This window comes from Callorhinchus milii, unplaced genomic scaffold, assembly GCF_018977255.1.
Source record: "Callorhinchus milii isolate IMCB2004 unplaced genomic scaffold, IMCB_Cmil_1.0 Scaffold870, whole genome shotgun sequence".
Lineage (NCBI taxonomy): Eukaryota > Metazoa > Chordata > Chondrichthyes > Chimaeriformes > Callorhinchidae > Callorhinchus > Callorhinchus milii.
The window spans coordinates 5456-21512 of record NW_024705611.1 but is presented as its reverse complement, the minus strand read 5'-3'; the positions used below and the strand labels follow the sequence as shown (position 1 = coordinate 21512).

At 41.6% G+C, this 16057-nt stretch overlaps 1 protein-coding gene across 2 annotated transcripts; it reads left to right on the top strand.

Moving 5' to 3' along the window:
• Positions 1–381: 381 nt before the first annotated feature.
• Positions 382–15193, top strand: LOC103180999 (ras-related protein Rab-10). Of its 2 annotated transcripts, none has more exons than XM_007897180.2 (8): positions 382–574; positions 2791–2851; positions 8242–8302; positions 9977–10054; positions 10636–10722; positions 11987–12052; positions 13854–13908; positions 14869–15193. In XM_007897180.2, the coding sequence occupies exons 1-8, from the start codon at positions 454–456 to the stop codon at positions 14877–14879; spliced, it is 540 nt and encodes a 179-aa protein (XP_007895371.2). In that variant the 5' UTR covers positions 382–453; the 3' UTR covers positions 14880–15193. The 2 variants fall into 2 exon arrangements, with proteins under 2 accessions (XP_007895371.2, XP_007895372.2); XM_007897181.2 differs by having other exon boundaries at positions 10639–10722; positions 14869–14949.
• The last annotated feature ends 864 nt before the right edge of the window (positions 15194–16057 follow it).

Sequence of the window (16057 nt, the reverse complement as noted above, 5' to 3'; positions counted from 1 at the left end):
AAAAGAGAAGGGAGTTTCTCCCAGTGTCCTGGCTAGGAATCCCCCAGTTAAAATTTACATCGTGGCTGTTTGTGGGACATTGCTATTCCCTTACAAAATACACAGTGACTACAGTTTACAGTAAATCCTGTGAGCACTTTGAGACATCTCGACAACATGATTAGGTGCTATACCAACTGCAAGGCCTGCTGTTATTATGACTGTGATGTCCTTTCTACAATAGGAAGCCTAAAACCCAACACAATACTATTAGCAGAAACCTAACCGATATCTTTTGATAGAGAGCTGAGCACAGAAATAAGTTAAAACTGGGTGTGTGAGAACAGCCACGTCAGGATTCCTGCCAATAAGGTTCAGTAGAACAGGAAACATTACACAAATCTTGACAACAGATTTCCCCACAGTATTGCAGTTCTGGTGTGAGCAGCCTGTGCTGGGACGAGCTTTTAGACAATGGCGAAGAAGGAATGGGATTATACATTCAAGATTATCTTGATCGGCTCTCAAGGAGTTGGAAAGATTGACTTGATGTCCCATTTTGCAGGTCAAGATCAAATGAATAATTCAGCCATTGGTAGGTAATAACTGTAAAGAAATCCTTGAATTTGATATGCTGCCTTTCATGTTGGGAGGATGTTTTAAAGAGCTTCACAGGATTTAATGTAAAGTGAAGTATCTGTATTTCTTCAAACGAATGTGTGGTAGATAAAAAAACAGAATATGTAGGTCGGTTGGGTGTAATGTCCTGTTTTGCTGTTTCCTCAATCTTCCTTTTGCTTTCTTTGGTGAGTTCATCAACCATGTAACAGCTATGGTTTTCGCCCACATCCATGCCATGACCCGCTCGCTCTGCATTACCCACCTCCTCAACATCACCCAACTCCACCACTGCCTCACCCTCCACCACTGAAACCCTTATTCATGCATTCATCATATCCAGGTTCAACTATGCCAACTCCCTGCTTGTCGGGATTCCTAACTCTTCCTTCCACAAGCTGCAGATCATCCAGAACTCTGCAGCTCATGTCCTCTCCTGCACCAGGCTCAGTGACCCTATCATTCCCACCCTCACTCGGCTCCACTGGCTCCCCATCCCTGAGGATAGAGTTCAAAATCCTCGTTCTCATCTTCAACCACCAGCTTGGGTGCGGATCCCTGACTGTCCAATGCCTTGGTATGTCTTCCTGACATGAAAGGCGCTATCCAAATGTAATTTGTTATTGTTGCAGGCGAATGTGTGGTAGATAAGAAACCAGAATGTGTAGGTCGGATGTGTGTAAGGCTCTGTTTTGCTGTTTCCTCAATCGTCCTGTCACTTTCTTTAGTGAGCTCATAAGCCTCGTCAATGCTGTGGTTTTCCTGTTTGTCAACTAATCAACATTTACGAAAAGGATGATGTACACAAAGCAAGGGTTGAGATCAAGAAAGTCCTTTGACCTATTTAATCTCCTGCGTCTAGATCCTTCTACATTATCTTTCACCCATTAAAACATAAAGCTTATTTTAAGTAAGTCCAGCATCCTAGCCTCAATCATTCTTTCTGGTAACCTGTTCTACTTGTTAAATGTAATAATAATAATAATTCTTACATTTGATATAGAGCCTTATCACATCGTTGAGATGTTTCCTACTGCCTGTCCTGAAATTGCCCTTTGCAAACCTGTGCCAGCTTGTTCTGCTGCTTTGACTTATCTCAAAGTACTGTTCTGGATTTACTTTCCTAATCCCATTTAAAATCTTGCAAAACTCTATGTAACATTCTGTCTGAGTCATCTCTTTTCAAAGTTGAAGTGCACTATTTTGTCTAGTCATCATTGCTCAAAGTTCTTTCTTCTAAAACATTCTGTGAATAAAAGCAGCCACAAAACTTGACAAGTTATTGATGTATTGCGTTTTGAAAGTATTTGATGTGACACAACAATATAAAAATGCAGGTCGTTACTGTTCACAAGTGTTTATAAATAGTGAAAATAGGATCATTACAGCTTTAACATTGAATCATCACATGCTATTATCTTGGCTGTACCCAGCTGGACTATTCCAATGCCCACCTCGCTGGTCTCCCCAGCTCCACCATACATTAATTAATTCCAATTAATTAATTAATTAATTCCGGATACTCATCTGCATGAAACTCATACCTCCATCATACCAGTCTTTGCCAGGCTCCACTGGCTCCTAATCACTGAACGGATCGATTTCAAGATCCTCTCACTTGTTTTCAAATCCCTTCATTCCCTCGCACCTCCCTACTTATCCAACCGGCTTACCCTCCACTCCACCATCCGCTGCCTCTGCTCAGCTGGTTCCGGCCTCCTATTCTTCCCTCGTGCCCTCCATTCCACCATCGGTGGCCGTGCCTTCAGCCACTTTGCCCTGAAACTCTGGAACTCTTTCCCTCAATCCCTCCGCCCTGCATCCTCCCTCTCCACTTTCAAATTCTGCCTGAAGACGTTCCTTTTTGATCGTGCTTATGGTCACCTCCCTCTCCTCCTGGCTCGTTGTCAGACTCTGTCACTGTGAAGCATTCCCGGACCCTACCCCATGTGAAGGGCACTATATAAATGCAAGTTGTTGTTATATAAGGTAAAATTCAATGAACTCCCCAGCTCAGCAAATACATTCATTGTATACGGTACTATAATGTAATTATGAAGGCAGTGTCACCACTGAGATATCTTTAATTGCCTTAACATTCAAGAGCAGAAAATAAGGACATAAAAACTCGGCACAGCAAGCAACTGCATCACAGAGCTTACCTTTCTTCATTTTAGCTTTCATTTTTTGCAGGTGTTGATTTTAAACTCGAAGGCATTGAATTGGATGGGAAGAAGATTAAGCTTCAAATCTGGCAAGTAAAATGATGTGTTACATACAAGTTTGGTTACTCTGTTTCTGGGGCATTACTGTGCGCAATTGGCTACTGCATTTCGCCCACAAAATACACAGTCAAGGATGAAATGGTGGGCAGGTTTCTGTACTCTCTGTTTACCTGGAAGTAAGTAGGAACTTGTTCGACCCTGAGTTGTCCTTTCTCCCTCATATCCGCGCCACAACTGGCACCGCCTTCCATCACCTCCGGAATATCACCAGACTACGGCACTACCTCACCCCTCACGCTGCTGAAACTCTGGTCCACGCCTTTATCACCTCAAGGCTGGACTATGGGAACTCTCTCCTCGTCGGCCTTCCCGGCACCTCCCTCCACAAGCTGCAGGTCATTCAGAACTCTGCAGCTCGGTGTACTGTCCCGCACCAGACTTCACGACCACATCACTCCCACCCTCGCTCGCCTCCACTGACTCCCATCCCCCAGAGGATCGAATTCAAGATCCTCATCCTCACCTACAAGGCCATTCATGGCCTTGCTCCCTCCTACCTCTCCGACCTACTATCCCCCTACTTACCTGCCCGTACCCTCCGTTCCTCTGGCTCCGGTCTGCTCCACATCCCCCGCCCCAACCGCCCTACCATCGATGGCCGGGCCTTCAGCCTCTCAGCCCGAGGCTCTGGAACTCCATCCCTCAGTGCCTTCGCTGCCTCCTCCTTTCCTCCTTCAAGGCCGGTCTCAAGACCTTTCTCTTTGACCGTGCCTTCAGCTCCCCTCTCGACTCTCTACCCCCTCCTCGCTCCTCCCTTCCCTTCCCTCACCCTGACCATTTCCCCCTGCTCGGGTCCTGACCCAACTGTACAGTACCTTGGGACGTCTCTCCCGACGTGAAAAGCGCTCTATAAATGGAATCTTGTTGTTGTTGTTGTTGGTTGTTAGTCAATTGGCGGATCACTTTCCTGGGGGTAATAATTCCTTCCAAAAAAATAATAAGTTGGTCACTCAATCCAGGCCTTTTTGTGGGACACTGCTGAGTGTAATCGACTGCTGTGTTTTGCTCACAAAATTTACAATCATTTCACTTTACGGTATATTCTGTGAAGCACTTTGAGACGTTCGACTACGTGATAGGGCACTATATCAAATGCAAGGATTATTATTATAAAAGGAGAGGTTCAGAAAAACTTCTAGAGTTTTGAAGTTTATAGAGTATTTCATTACATCGAGGTTCGACTATGCAAACTCATTGGGGTGGGGGAAGGGACCTTTTTTTGGAGACTTAGACCATTATCTGACCATTTGTTTCAATACTTGAGATTTGGGCAGAATTGTGGAAAATTCTCAAATTTCACCCACAAAATTTAAAGTCAATTCACTTTCCAGTATATTCTATGAAGCGCTTTGAGACCGCTCGAAGATGTGATAAGGCACTATACCAAATGCAAGGATTATTATTATTATAAATTCAATTTATCATAATTTCAGGCATCTGAATCCCAAACTTAGTGAGATGAATATGTACAGTATTTGCTGAGGAGTAACAGCCTCTGGGTTAAGTTAAAAAGGAAGAATTAAGGCTGTGAAAAACTAAAATAGAAATCCTTTCCTGTTTTTAGTTTCCACCATGTGATTCATTTCAAAATAGTTTTGATGGGGAACTAAGCTGCGGTTGTTTATTGCAGTGTTGCAACTTTCTGGGACTATAATAGTAATAATCCTTGCATTTGATATAGCCCATTATCACGTCTTCGAGACGTCTCAAAGAGCTTCACAGATTATACTGTAATGTGAATTGACTGTATATTTTGTGGGTGAAACATGGGAGCTAATTGCGCACAGCAGTGTCCCACAATCAGTCGTGGATTGAGTGACCAAATTATTATTTTCAAAAGTACATTTTTTGAAGGAATTATTTATTACCCCGAAAAATGATCCGCCAATCGACTAACAACCGGGTTCCTACTTACTGTTAGGTAAACAGAGGGGTGTGGAGTAAGGAAACTTGTCCAACATTTCGCCCTGCTGGAATCAAACCCAAGTCTTTCACTTGCAAAGCGAGTGCTCTAACCACTGAGCTAGAGGACTCCACTGTCCTGGAGATGGGGGAAGGCAGAGCAGGTCATGGCACGAATATGGGGTAGAAAGGACAGTTGAGGTTGAAACGAGTTGCCAAGTTTCTGTACTCGCTTAGTGAGGTGTAGAGTGCATCCGAAGTCATGAAGATGGTGATCAAAAAAGTGGCGCTAAGGGAGCAGTTAAACTAGTTATATTTGGTACTGCAGGTGCTAGTGCATTTTTATGTTTAAATTGGTAGAAGCTCCAATAGATGAAGAGACATCCACTGGAGTCCAGGCTGAGATGTTATTGGGCATTGCTGGAGTCCTCTGCTGAGGATATGTCTCTGGCCATTTGAAGGCAGAGATAACTATTCTGAACAAAAACATTTATTGATCGATAAAAGAGCTGCCTTATGAAAAGAACATTTGGTGTGTCAAATTTATTGTCCACATCATATTATGGAATAAGCTGTGAGCGATAATTAGACATGCTAGGACTATTCAGGGCTTCAAATGAGATTTCTTAAAGGGGACTTTATAAGAGGTATATAAGATTTTAAATGGGATTGAAAATGTAAACCCAGAACAAAATGTTCAAGAAAACAAACAGAACAAGAGGAGAATGACTTCTTGGTTGCAAAGTGCATTCCAGGATGGACACCAGGAATTACTTACTTATCCAGAAATTATAAAAGATTATCAGAAAGGGTGGTGTAGGCCAAGCCACTGATATCATTTAACAATTTGCTGTTCTGATGAGTGAACTTAGGACTGGGTGTTCTGGAAGGATGAGATCATATAGGGCAAAGGCCCTTCTTCATCTAAACCTCTTCTGTAATCTTGCCATCTTGTGACTCAATCCATATCTAGCTGAAAGGCAATAAATGGTCATGATTACACATCTGTTATTTTTGACTTCACCATTGAGAACAATGACTCTGGCATTTGAACCACATTATTTCTTTCCAATTTTCACCCATTTTATTTCCTGCTCTTGTTACAATGGTTATGTAGTTCACTGAATGACTATAACCTCTGGTATCTGTTTCTTGTGTTTCTTTAATAATCCTTGCATTTGATATACTGTAGCTCCTTTCACATTGGGAAGACATCTCAAAGCCCTTGACAGGATTCACTGCAAAGTGCTAAAGTGCAATTAATGTGTATTTTGTAGGCAAACACTCTTGCCAAACTACGGCCTAATACTTTCTAGGAAAGCTTCCCAGACAATATTATCAACTGTAAGGTTTTAGCTGGTTAACTCCAGCAGTACCCCAATGCACACTCTGGGATCCCCAAGCGTCTTCCAGCCTCTTTCAGTTCTGTTGAAAGGTCAAACCTGAAGCATTAACCCAACTCAATGCTGATGATCAATATTGATCTGATATGTATTTCCAAATTTTCTTTTTTTCTCTTGGCTTTTATCTCTTGAAAAAAATGGTGGGTTTCTCACAGCTGCAACAGAAGTAGTTTTGCCCTTTGGGATGTCCTCCTGATGTGAAAGGTGCTATACAAACGTGCAAAAAAATGCAAATGGTATAGTTTCCCATCTTAGGCTACAAGATCACAAGAGAGGTTTGGATGAAGAAGCCCATTTGATCCAGAATACTATAATTCTTGCATTTGATACAACACTTATCATGTTGGAACATCTTCACATGCCTTAAAGTATTGACTCTTACATCTATATTTTTTTGTAGGCATATATGCTAGCTAATTTACCCATGCAATGTCCCACAAACAGCTACGAATAAAAGCTAATGTTACCCTTTACAACACTGAGTCTGTGTCCTCTTGCCCTGTATACCAGAAAGTATTGTTCTAGGTTTACTTTCTCCATCCTATTTAGCATTGATTGATTGCGATGGAGTATTTATTCATCTCACTCTCTTCCTATCTCCATATCCTCCAATGCTGGTAAAAGCTTACAGCCTCTAACCAGCAGCTTGGTCTGTAACCTCCTGCAGATGCTACTACTCCGGCTTCTCCCTGTGCTCAGCAATCACTGGCCTTCTTCATGTCCCCTGCCGATCTCATCCGCCCCACCATAAGTGGTTGAACTTTGCAGGCAATCTGTTGTGGAGTTCTGTAGCGCATTGGTTAGAGCAGTTGCCTCGCAAGCAAGAGGTCCTGGGTTTGATTCCCAGGCAGGGTGAAATGTTAGGCAGGTTTTCTTACTCCACGCACCTGTTTTACCTAGCAGTAAGTAGGAATTGGTTGTTAGTTGATTGTCGAATCACTTTTCTGGGGGTAATCATCCCTTAAAAAAAATAATAATTTGATCACTCAATCCACGACTCTTTGTGGGACACCACTGTGCACAGCTGACTGCCACATTCCGTTCAAAAAATATAGTCAATTCACTTTATAGCATGAAGCGCTTTGAGACGTCTCAATGCCTTTCCCCACCTCCGCAACATGGCTCAGCTCCGCCACTGTCTCACCCTGCAGGCCACCAAGACCCTCACACATGCATTCATTACATCCAGGATCGACCACGCAAACTCCCTGCTTGTCAGCTTCCCCAACTCCTCCCTCCATAGGCTGCAGATCATCCAGAACTCTGCAGCCCGTGTCCTCTCCCGCACCAGGCTCCGTGACCCTATCACCTCCATTCTTGCCTGATAGTTTAAAATCCTGGTCCTCACTTTCAAGGCCCTCGATGGCCTTGCACCCCCTACCTCTGGATCTCCTAACCCCCTACCAACCTGCCCGCTCCCTCTGCTCAATGGGCTCTGGCCTGCTATACGTCCCCCATCTCGCTCACCTCACCATTGGCTGGCGGGCCTTCAGCCACTCTGCCCCCACCCTCTGGAACTCCATCCTGCAGTCCCTCCACCTCACCCCCTCCAATACCCATCTCAAGACCCTCCTTTTCGACCACACCTTCGGTTCCCCCCCCCCCCCCCACCCTCGATCCTAACCCCTAGCTCAGGTCCGAAACACTGATTGTCCAGCAACTTGGGACGTCATCCCGACGTGAAAGGCGCTATACAAATGTAATTTTGTTGTTGTTGTGATAAGGCGCTATATGAAAATGCAAGTAGTATTATTATGTCCCCACTCTCTGGAACTCCATCCCAGAGACCCTCTGCCTTGCTCCCGCTCTCCCCTACTTTGAAAACCAGCAAGACCTCTCTTCCTGATCTGCTTTCAGACTCCTTTTCTGCCATCCCATTCCCCGAGCACCCATTACCGGTTCAGGCTCCCAGTCAGCTAGAGTCAGTCACAATGAATCTTCCTTTTCAATTAATGTGCCCCCGGTTTATTCAGGACTGTAAATCATGTATCATGTCAAGCTTTTCATTAAACTGAAATTATCATAACACAAAAGCAGCTATTTTATTCTTACAGGGACACAGCTGGGCAGGAGAAGTTCCAAACAATCAGTTCATCTTACTTCAGAGGGGCCAAGGTACATTGTCTAGTTAATTGATTTTATTTTATTCTAATTTTATTATGTGTATCAGCAACTAAGAGTTGCCAGATGCAGGTCAGCGATGGCATGTTTTCACCTTCTCTGCTAGTGCCAACCAATGAAAGAGATTAGAGGGTACTCTGTTCAGTTTCTAATCTCTCCCTCTCTCTTTTGTCGATATTTCCATAAAAGCATAAATTACTTTAGAAGGGAATGAGATGCCTGAAAAGGAGGAATATTAAGAATATTGAAAGGTTTGGTGAATGAGAAAAAGAGTTGGGTTAGGTGGCAGCCTGGCTCAGTTGGTAGCACTCTCACCTCTGAGTCAGAAGGTTGTAAGTTCAAGTTCCACATGGGGACTTGAACTCACAGTCTAGACTGATACTCCGATGTAGATCCGGGTGTGTGCTGCATTATTGGAGGTGTGGTTGAGACTTAAACCAAATCCTTGTCTGCCTGTTCAGCTGGTCATTAAAAGATCCAGGGTTAAAGAGGGAGTTTCTCCCAGTTTCCTGGCCAACAATTCCCCAAACAAAATTGTTGACTCACTTATTGACTTAGTGGGGCGTTGCTGTGAACAAATTTGGTAGAGTTCACCTACCAATACACAGTCACTACACTTCACAGGAAAATTGAGGCAACTTGACAATGATATAAGGTACTATATCAATGTAAGGATAATTATTATTAGATTGGGTGGCTCATATGAAGGAACACAGCTGGAGTCTTTTCAAGCAATGAATGTCTTACTTCTGTGCTGCAACAACATTCTGCAACTCCTAAGTTTATATTGCTCAATGTTAAGCATTCCTTGGAAGAAACCTGAGTGTTGGTGTACAAAACTGGGTCTCCCAATCCTTAAATTAGTTTAAAAAATGGGTATGTCACTCATATGGGTATCTTGTAGAGAATGGAACTTCCCTGGAGCTTCCACCGAACTTCACTGTTCTGTACAATCTATACAATCTGCTGTTGGCTTGGATATCTTACTCTCATTAATAATAATGATACTTGCATTTGATATAGTGCCTTATAAGGGTTAAACTTCACAGGATTTCCTATAGAATGTGCAGCGACTGTATTTTGTAGGCGAAAGCGACAGCCAATTTGCACACAGCCATGACCAATTTGATCTAGGGGATTGTTGGCCTGGCCTAACCCTAACCCTAATGTTGCCATGGGATCTTGAACAGCCATCTGAAAAGGCAGAAAGACCTCAGTTTGACTCATCCAAGGAATGCACCTGCGATAAAGCAGATTTTCCCCGGCATTGCACTGGAGTGCCAGCCAAGACAATGAGCTCAAAGTCTTGAACCTACAACCTTATTTATTGTAGGTAAGGAAGATAAGAAATGACATCTTTAACTAAATAATTTAAAAGGAATGAAAGCGTATATTGTAGTGGTTCAATACAGTACAAGTTCAAATCAAGCTTATTTCTGAGTTTCACTATTAATGTAATTTTTAGGGAATTTTCAATGTCACAATATGTGTCCTGAAAGCCCTAAAAATTGTTAAGACATGGAGAGTACAGAATTCTCCAGAACTGATGGGCTCCAGCACAGATGGACTCTGAGGCTTAGTTTGGGTTTTGACATTACTTTCAAATGCATTATTAGTTTATCATGTTATTTTATCATATGTTAACAGTCTCTTTATGTTTCTTTTAAGGGAATTATGTTTGTGTATGACGTTACCAACAGGAAATCACTTGAGGACCTTGCATTGTGGATTGAGCATGCTGCTGAGGTAAAGCCTGATAAGATATGACTTACTTCAGAAAAAAAGAGTGGGTCTAATTTTATGTGTTGGGTTAACCGCAAACGGTTACAGGAGCCTAACTTGTGGATCGCTAATCAGTTGTAATACTTTCCATTGGTTTGCTGTTTACATAATTAAGAGAATCTGTATCAACAAGTAATATCATGGGTCTTATATCAATGAAACTACCACAATTATACTCTAAAAACATATAATCAGTCTTTGAGTTGTCAAATACCCTCCTAATGCAATTCAATTTTAAGTAGAAATGTAGCTCTAAGTTGCAATCATGATTATAATAATCCTTGAATTTGAGTGTTTCATAGGAGTTACTGTAAAGTGAAACTGTATTTTGTAGGTGAACAGCCAATTTATGCACTTCAAAGTCCTAGAAACAGCCATGGTATGAATGACAAATTTTATCTGAAGGATTGTTGGCCAGGATATTGGTAGAAACTTGCTTTTCTTTTTGAACCTTGCAATGGGATCTTCAACATCTCGGGACCTCAGTTTTATGACTGGATCACAGATCCATCTAGACTGCAATTTACTTTGGGTATATTTTTCAGCAGGCGAAAAAAACAGAAAGAATTATTCTTGGAAATAATTGTGAGAGTGAAAGTGCACGGCAAGTTTCCAAGACAGAAGGAGAAGAGGTAAGAATTTAATTATTTACAGAAGTTTATGCAGGCAATATTAAAAGCAAAATGAAGGATTGTAGCTACACACAAGATATTCCAAGTAGCAATAATATTCCAGTAAAGGATAGCATAGAGTACAGTACTTGTAATGTAAGTACTGTGATTACCACTTTGCATGAACATTACTAAATCAAGGTCACACAATTTCTGCTGCATTCCCAGCACTTCAGAATTTTAATGAATTTATTTATTGAGCTCTTCTGCTCTGAGTTTCCCAAATTTCTTGATTCATAGAAGTATATTTCCGGAATGAATGTCCTTCTCACAGATACCAGGGAGTCTATATTTTATGAAGGGTAAAAAGTTGGCTTTCTGATTGGAAGCTTACTTTAGTATTCCAATGCAACTAGCAAAATGTCAAGAGCCAACATTTTCTCAAGTTGGATCCAGCTATGCCAACTGCGTGTCTGATATCTGAAAAAAGCCCAGCACCACATTCAAGACTATCCAAACCAAATTACTGATATTTCCACATATGCATGGAAATTTCCCTTTGTCTGGAAAAGAAGTGCACACTCATTCCCCAGAGGGAGGCACTCTGCTCATCTGGAATGCATTGACACAGGACACAGGTTATTAAGAGCCGAGGCTTGGGACTCCAGAGTGTACGTTGGGATACTGCTACAATTTAATCAGTTAAAACTGCAGTTTTCCATTGTGAACCTGGACTGGCAAACTTCCTGCTATTCATTGGGTTAGGAACTCCCAACGCTTTTGGGCTTGGCTTGCGTGACTAGAAGCTGAGTGTTAAAAATTCCTACTGCCTAAGATTGTTCTGCACCTTCAGGCTCTGCTGATGAACCAGGCTGCCTGGATTAGCCTGTAATCAACAGTGCCTGTTCACTTGCCTGGATCAGCAATAGGTCTACCAATACCACGAGAGGATCAATTTCATTGTCAGAGCGGAATCAACTTGGAGTCAACTGAACCCCAAAGAGATCCTCTGAAGTGGACAGTCATTTATCACTCATTGAACAACCGACAAGATCCTTTAACGGTACATCAGGTACCAGGAAGTCCTCTTGGCGAGCAGTACAGCTGAGAATGAAATCCATGTAGTGCCACCATGCTGTTTAATTTAACAGATTTGATGGAAAGATGACATTTTATCTTGTAACATTGTTATATAAATGTTATAAGATGACATTTTCTGTTCTCTACTGTATTAGGAAGGGAGATAAGACTAAAGGATGCATATTTTCTGTTTATAATTATATAGCTAGCAAAGAAACATGGGATGAGGATTTTCGAGACAAGCACGAAAGCAAGCCTAAATGTTGAAAAAGTAAGTTGCTTTGTGTTTTGCAAGTTTTCCAGATGCATTAATAGCTGTATTTATTCTTGCAGTGAAACACCATGCTATTTTTATTCATTGTTCATTCATTTAGCATTAAATGATGAAGAAAGAATGAACAGGCACCGATTCTGTATTATTATTTCTCAAAGTACAATCTCGATTCCAACAACCAAACAAGAATTTAGTGACAATAACTTTTTATATGGCGTCCTTTACTCGGAATAGCATCTCAGAGTGCTGAACAATGACAAGAGTTTGACATTTCATTACACAGTTGGATCAACATTGAATGTAATAATAATAATCCTTGCATTCGATAAAACTCCTTATCACGTCTTTGAGACACCTCAAAGCGCTTCACAGAATATACCTTAAATTGAATTGACTATATTTTATGGATGAAATGCAGCAGCCAATTGCACATAGCAGTGTCCCACAAATGGTCGTGATTTGAGTGACCAAATTATTATTTTTTAAAATATATTTTTGGAGGAATTATTTCCCCCGGAAAAGCGATCCTCCAATTGACTAACAACCGGGTTCCTATTTACTGCGAGGTAAACAGAGGCGTGTGGAGTAAGGAAACTTGCCCAATGTTTTGCCCCATCCAGGAATCGAATCCAGGTCCTCTCGTTTGTGAGGCGAGTGCTCTAACCACTGAGTTACAAGATTCAACAACATAGCATAATAAAATGTTATGCTCTGTATGCTTGACTAAAATCTCCCACTGGATTCATATGTTGGTTAGAATTTTCAAAAAGTGTGTTACAAAAAATGTGGATCAAAAATTCCACCTAGTCTTTTTGACTTAAAATTCTTCAATCCAGTTAATTTCGAAGCTAATTTTTCACAATTCTGAAAAAGAACTTTCCACAGCTCCAGAGTTATGGCATCTTTAAAGTTTAAATCTGAATAGACTTCCAGACTAAGATTAGTTGGGATTCAAAGGCCGCATTTTACGAAGCGGGAAAAATGGCTGAATTCTGGGTCATCAGGTTGCTGCTGATGTCACTTCTCTTGCATTGCGTGTAATAATATAATCCTTGCATTTGATATAGTACTTTTCACATCTTCGCGATGTCTCAAACTATATCCATAGCACAACTATGTCCATAGCACAAATGCGCAGTGCATAGGGAATTGCTTTGTGTGTGTGCAGGAATTGTCATTCAAGGCATTCAATCCCATCAAGCCTGTTCTGTCAGTTGATTAGATCATGGGAGATCTCTTAACCCCATTTCCCCCTCCTTTTCACCATACACCTTAATACATTTTACTCCCCAAGCATTTATCTTCTTCCCTTTTAAATATCCTTATTAATTCTGCCTCTATGATCGAATGGAGCAATGTATGGTTTCACAGCCCTTTGTATGAAGAAATGTTTTCTAATCGCATTTCATTGTGATTAACTGGAAGAAGATACATTTCACATTGGGATACATTTCACATTCTCTGCCACCCCAGAGATGTCTGAGCCAATGAAGCAACCAGAATAGAGAAGGCTACTATCTTGGTGGCTCTAATAGCTACTATCGAGCCACTATCTTGGTACTGAAACCCATAATCTGCTGTTAAGCGGAGACCTTGTGTTCAAGAAAAAACATCAATAAATACTTAAACTGTACTAAAGATTACTTAACTTGTAGTTTGTTCATTCTTTGATTTATAGTATCCTCCACATATTGTATTCCCAGCAATAAGTGGAGGATGCAAAATAAGGAATCATGCGTTTCTTTTACCTTATTGGGTTATAGTTGTACTTTTAACATGCTTCTTTATACCTTCACAGGCCTTTCTTACACTTGCCAGAGAAATTAAGGAAAAAATGGACAGAACTGAAAAAAGTAAATACATTTTTAAATACAGTGCACATTGTAAAGCAAGTACATTCTGTGTTTATTTACTTTCAGATACAAATAGTCTCTCCACTCTTTCTGGGCTATTTAATTGCACCCAACAGATTTGTTTTTCCTTGATTATTGGTCCCGAATAATATGAAACAATTCAGAATAAATTGAACTTTACAATTTTGCTCATGATTATAACTGACTCATTTCTGTTTATTGGATTGTTGCAAACAAGGTAGCTGTCTAGAGTGGTTATGATTTGAGTGCATTGGCCACCTGAACAGCATATACATTTTTAATCAAACGCAGAATTCTGTTCCTATCAGGCAGGAATCCAACAACAACAAATTGCACCTATATAGTGCTTTTCACAAAGAAGGATTAAAACAGATAGGAAGTAGGTGAACAAAGATGAGGTCAGAGACTGGATAATAGATGGGTTTTGAAAGCAGGGAGGGAAAGAACAAAGCAGAGGAATTTCGAAGAGTGGGGGCATATTGCTTGAAAGTTTACCCACTGACAGGGGGTGAGGGATGGTTAGTGAAGGACATGAAGGAGGCTAGAGTTGGTGGAGTGGAAGGAGTGAGTAGGGGGATCGTGGGGGTCCAGCAAATTTAGTAAATATTTCTGTCCTTCTAAATGCCCAAAATACATTTTGAAACAAGAAAATCATGTAATGGGTTAGGTCACAGAAATGTGTTATGGACCCTTGAGTTATTTAAATGATGCTTTAGACTCGATTATTAACCCTATTATACTGTAATACTGAAGGAAATCAGGATTACCCAAGTTTGTGCCTTTACCAATGTAAATGCTGTACTGCATTTATATAGTGGAAAACTGAGTTCTGCATTCATTGAACTCATTTAGATACAAGTGTTACAGTTTTGAATGTGCTGCAATAATGTTTTTGGGAACAATTTTTTAATTACTGTCTGTTCGCTTTTCTTTCTTTAGACTCCCTGTAATTGTTGACATTGTTGTGGATTGGTAGACACTGGAAGAAACTACAATGTAAATCCTTACAAAGAAAACAACAAAACAAAATTACATTTGTATAACGCCTTTCATGTCAGGACGACGAAAACTGGAATGTGTTAATGAAAACAACGCATCACTTTTGTTGCACTGTGCTCAGGCATTGTCATTAAGAAATTAATTATGTTGGTTCCCAGAATCATTCATTTTAATGTGTGTTTATACTAGTAGTCAGAAATATATAGTAAACCTATATATAACTCAAAAATAAATATTCCTGTGGGCTAATGATGAACCAAATGGTAATGGTAACCTAAGGAGGGGGGTGGGGGTCTCACTGGGACTGAGCTCGCTCCAAAGTGATGTGTCTGGTAACAGAATGTGAGAATTGAGTCAACCCTCTATGGTGGTCTCGGCAGATCAGAGTCCGCAGTATACTAAGGTACTACTGAGGTCAGTCAGACATCCTAACTTGTCAGCAGTACTTGCAGGGAAGGGCATGGATTCTGCCCACTCTGCTCCTGTTAACTCTGAAAGCCAAAGCCCGAACACGTAAGGTGGTCCTCGCTGGACAAGCAGCAGGAAACTTGCCAGGCAGTGGACACAATGGCAAGCTGTGTGGTTTTAGCAGCTTACCCTGGGCTTCCTGAGCATCAATGCCCTAACACAGACTGTGTTCCCCAAACTTTGGCTCTGTGACTAATACTTTCACACGCACAATAACAACAACAAAATGCGTGGAAAAAAACCCAGCTTTGGGCGGGTGCCTGATTTAAAATATTTTTTATTTAAACCTGCAAAACCTTTATTTTTGTCACTGCCCCCCCACCACCCCAGAAAACCATGAAACCTACCCTACCCCAGCCAGCCATCCCGCCACCCTCCACACAGGAGACAAACCGGAATATTGGGCTGCTTTTGGGGCTGGTTTGGGTCAACTCATCCCCACATTCATCACATCCAGGCTTGATGATGCTAACTGATCATTGCGCCCCTCCCTACCTGCGTGGGCGTTCTTACCCCGTATCGACCCGTCCGCTCCCTCTGCTCAGCGGACTCCGGCCCGTCCCATGTCCTCCGCCCGGCCCGGCCCCACCATCGACAGACCCTCTGCCCCCACCCTTTGGAACTGCGCCCCGGTCCCTTCGCCTCGCTCCCCGCCCTCCCT

Bases quoted from the DNA above. Each gene is read 5' to 3' on its own strand.
- LOC103180999 (XM_007897180.2), top strand. From the start codon at position 454: ATGGCGAAGAAGGAATGGGATTATACATTCAAGATTATCTTGATCGGC. The intron at 575-2,790 runs GTAGGTAATAAC...CATTTTTTGCAG, and splicing joins AATGAATAATTCAGCCATTG to GTGTTGATTTTAAACTCGAA. The intron at 10,055-10,635 runs GTAAAGCCTGAT...TATATTTTTCAG, and splicing joins GGATTGAGCATGCTGCTGAG to CAGGCGAAAAAAACAGAAAG.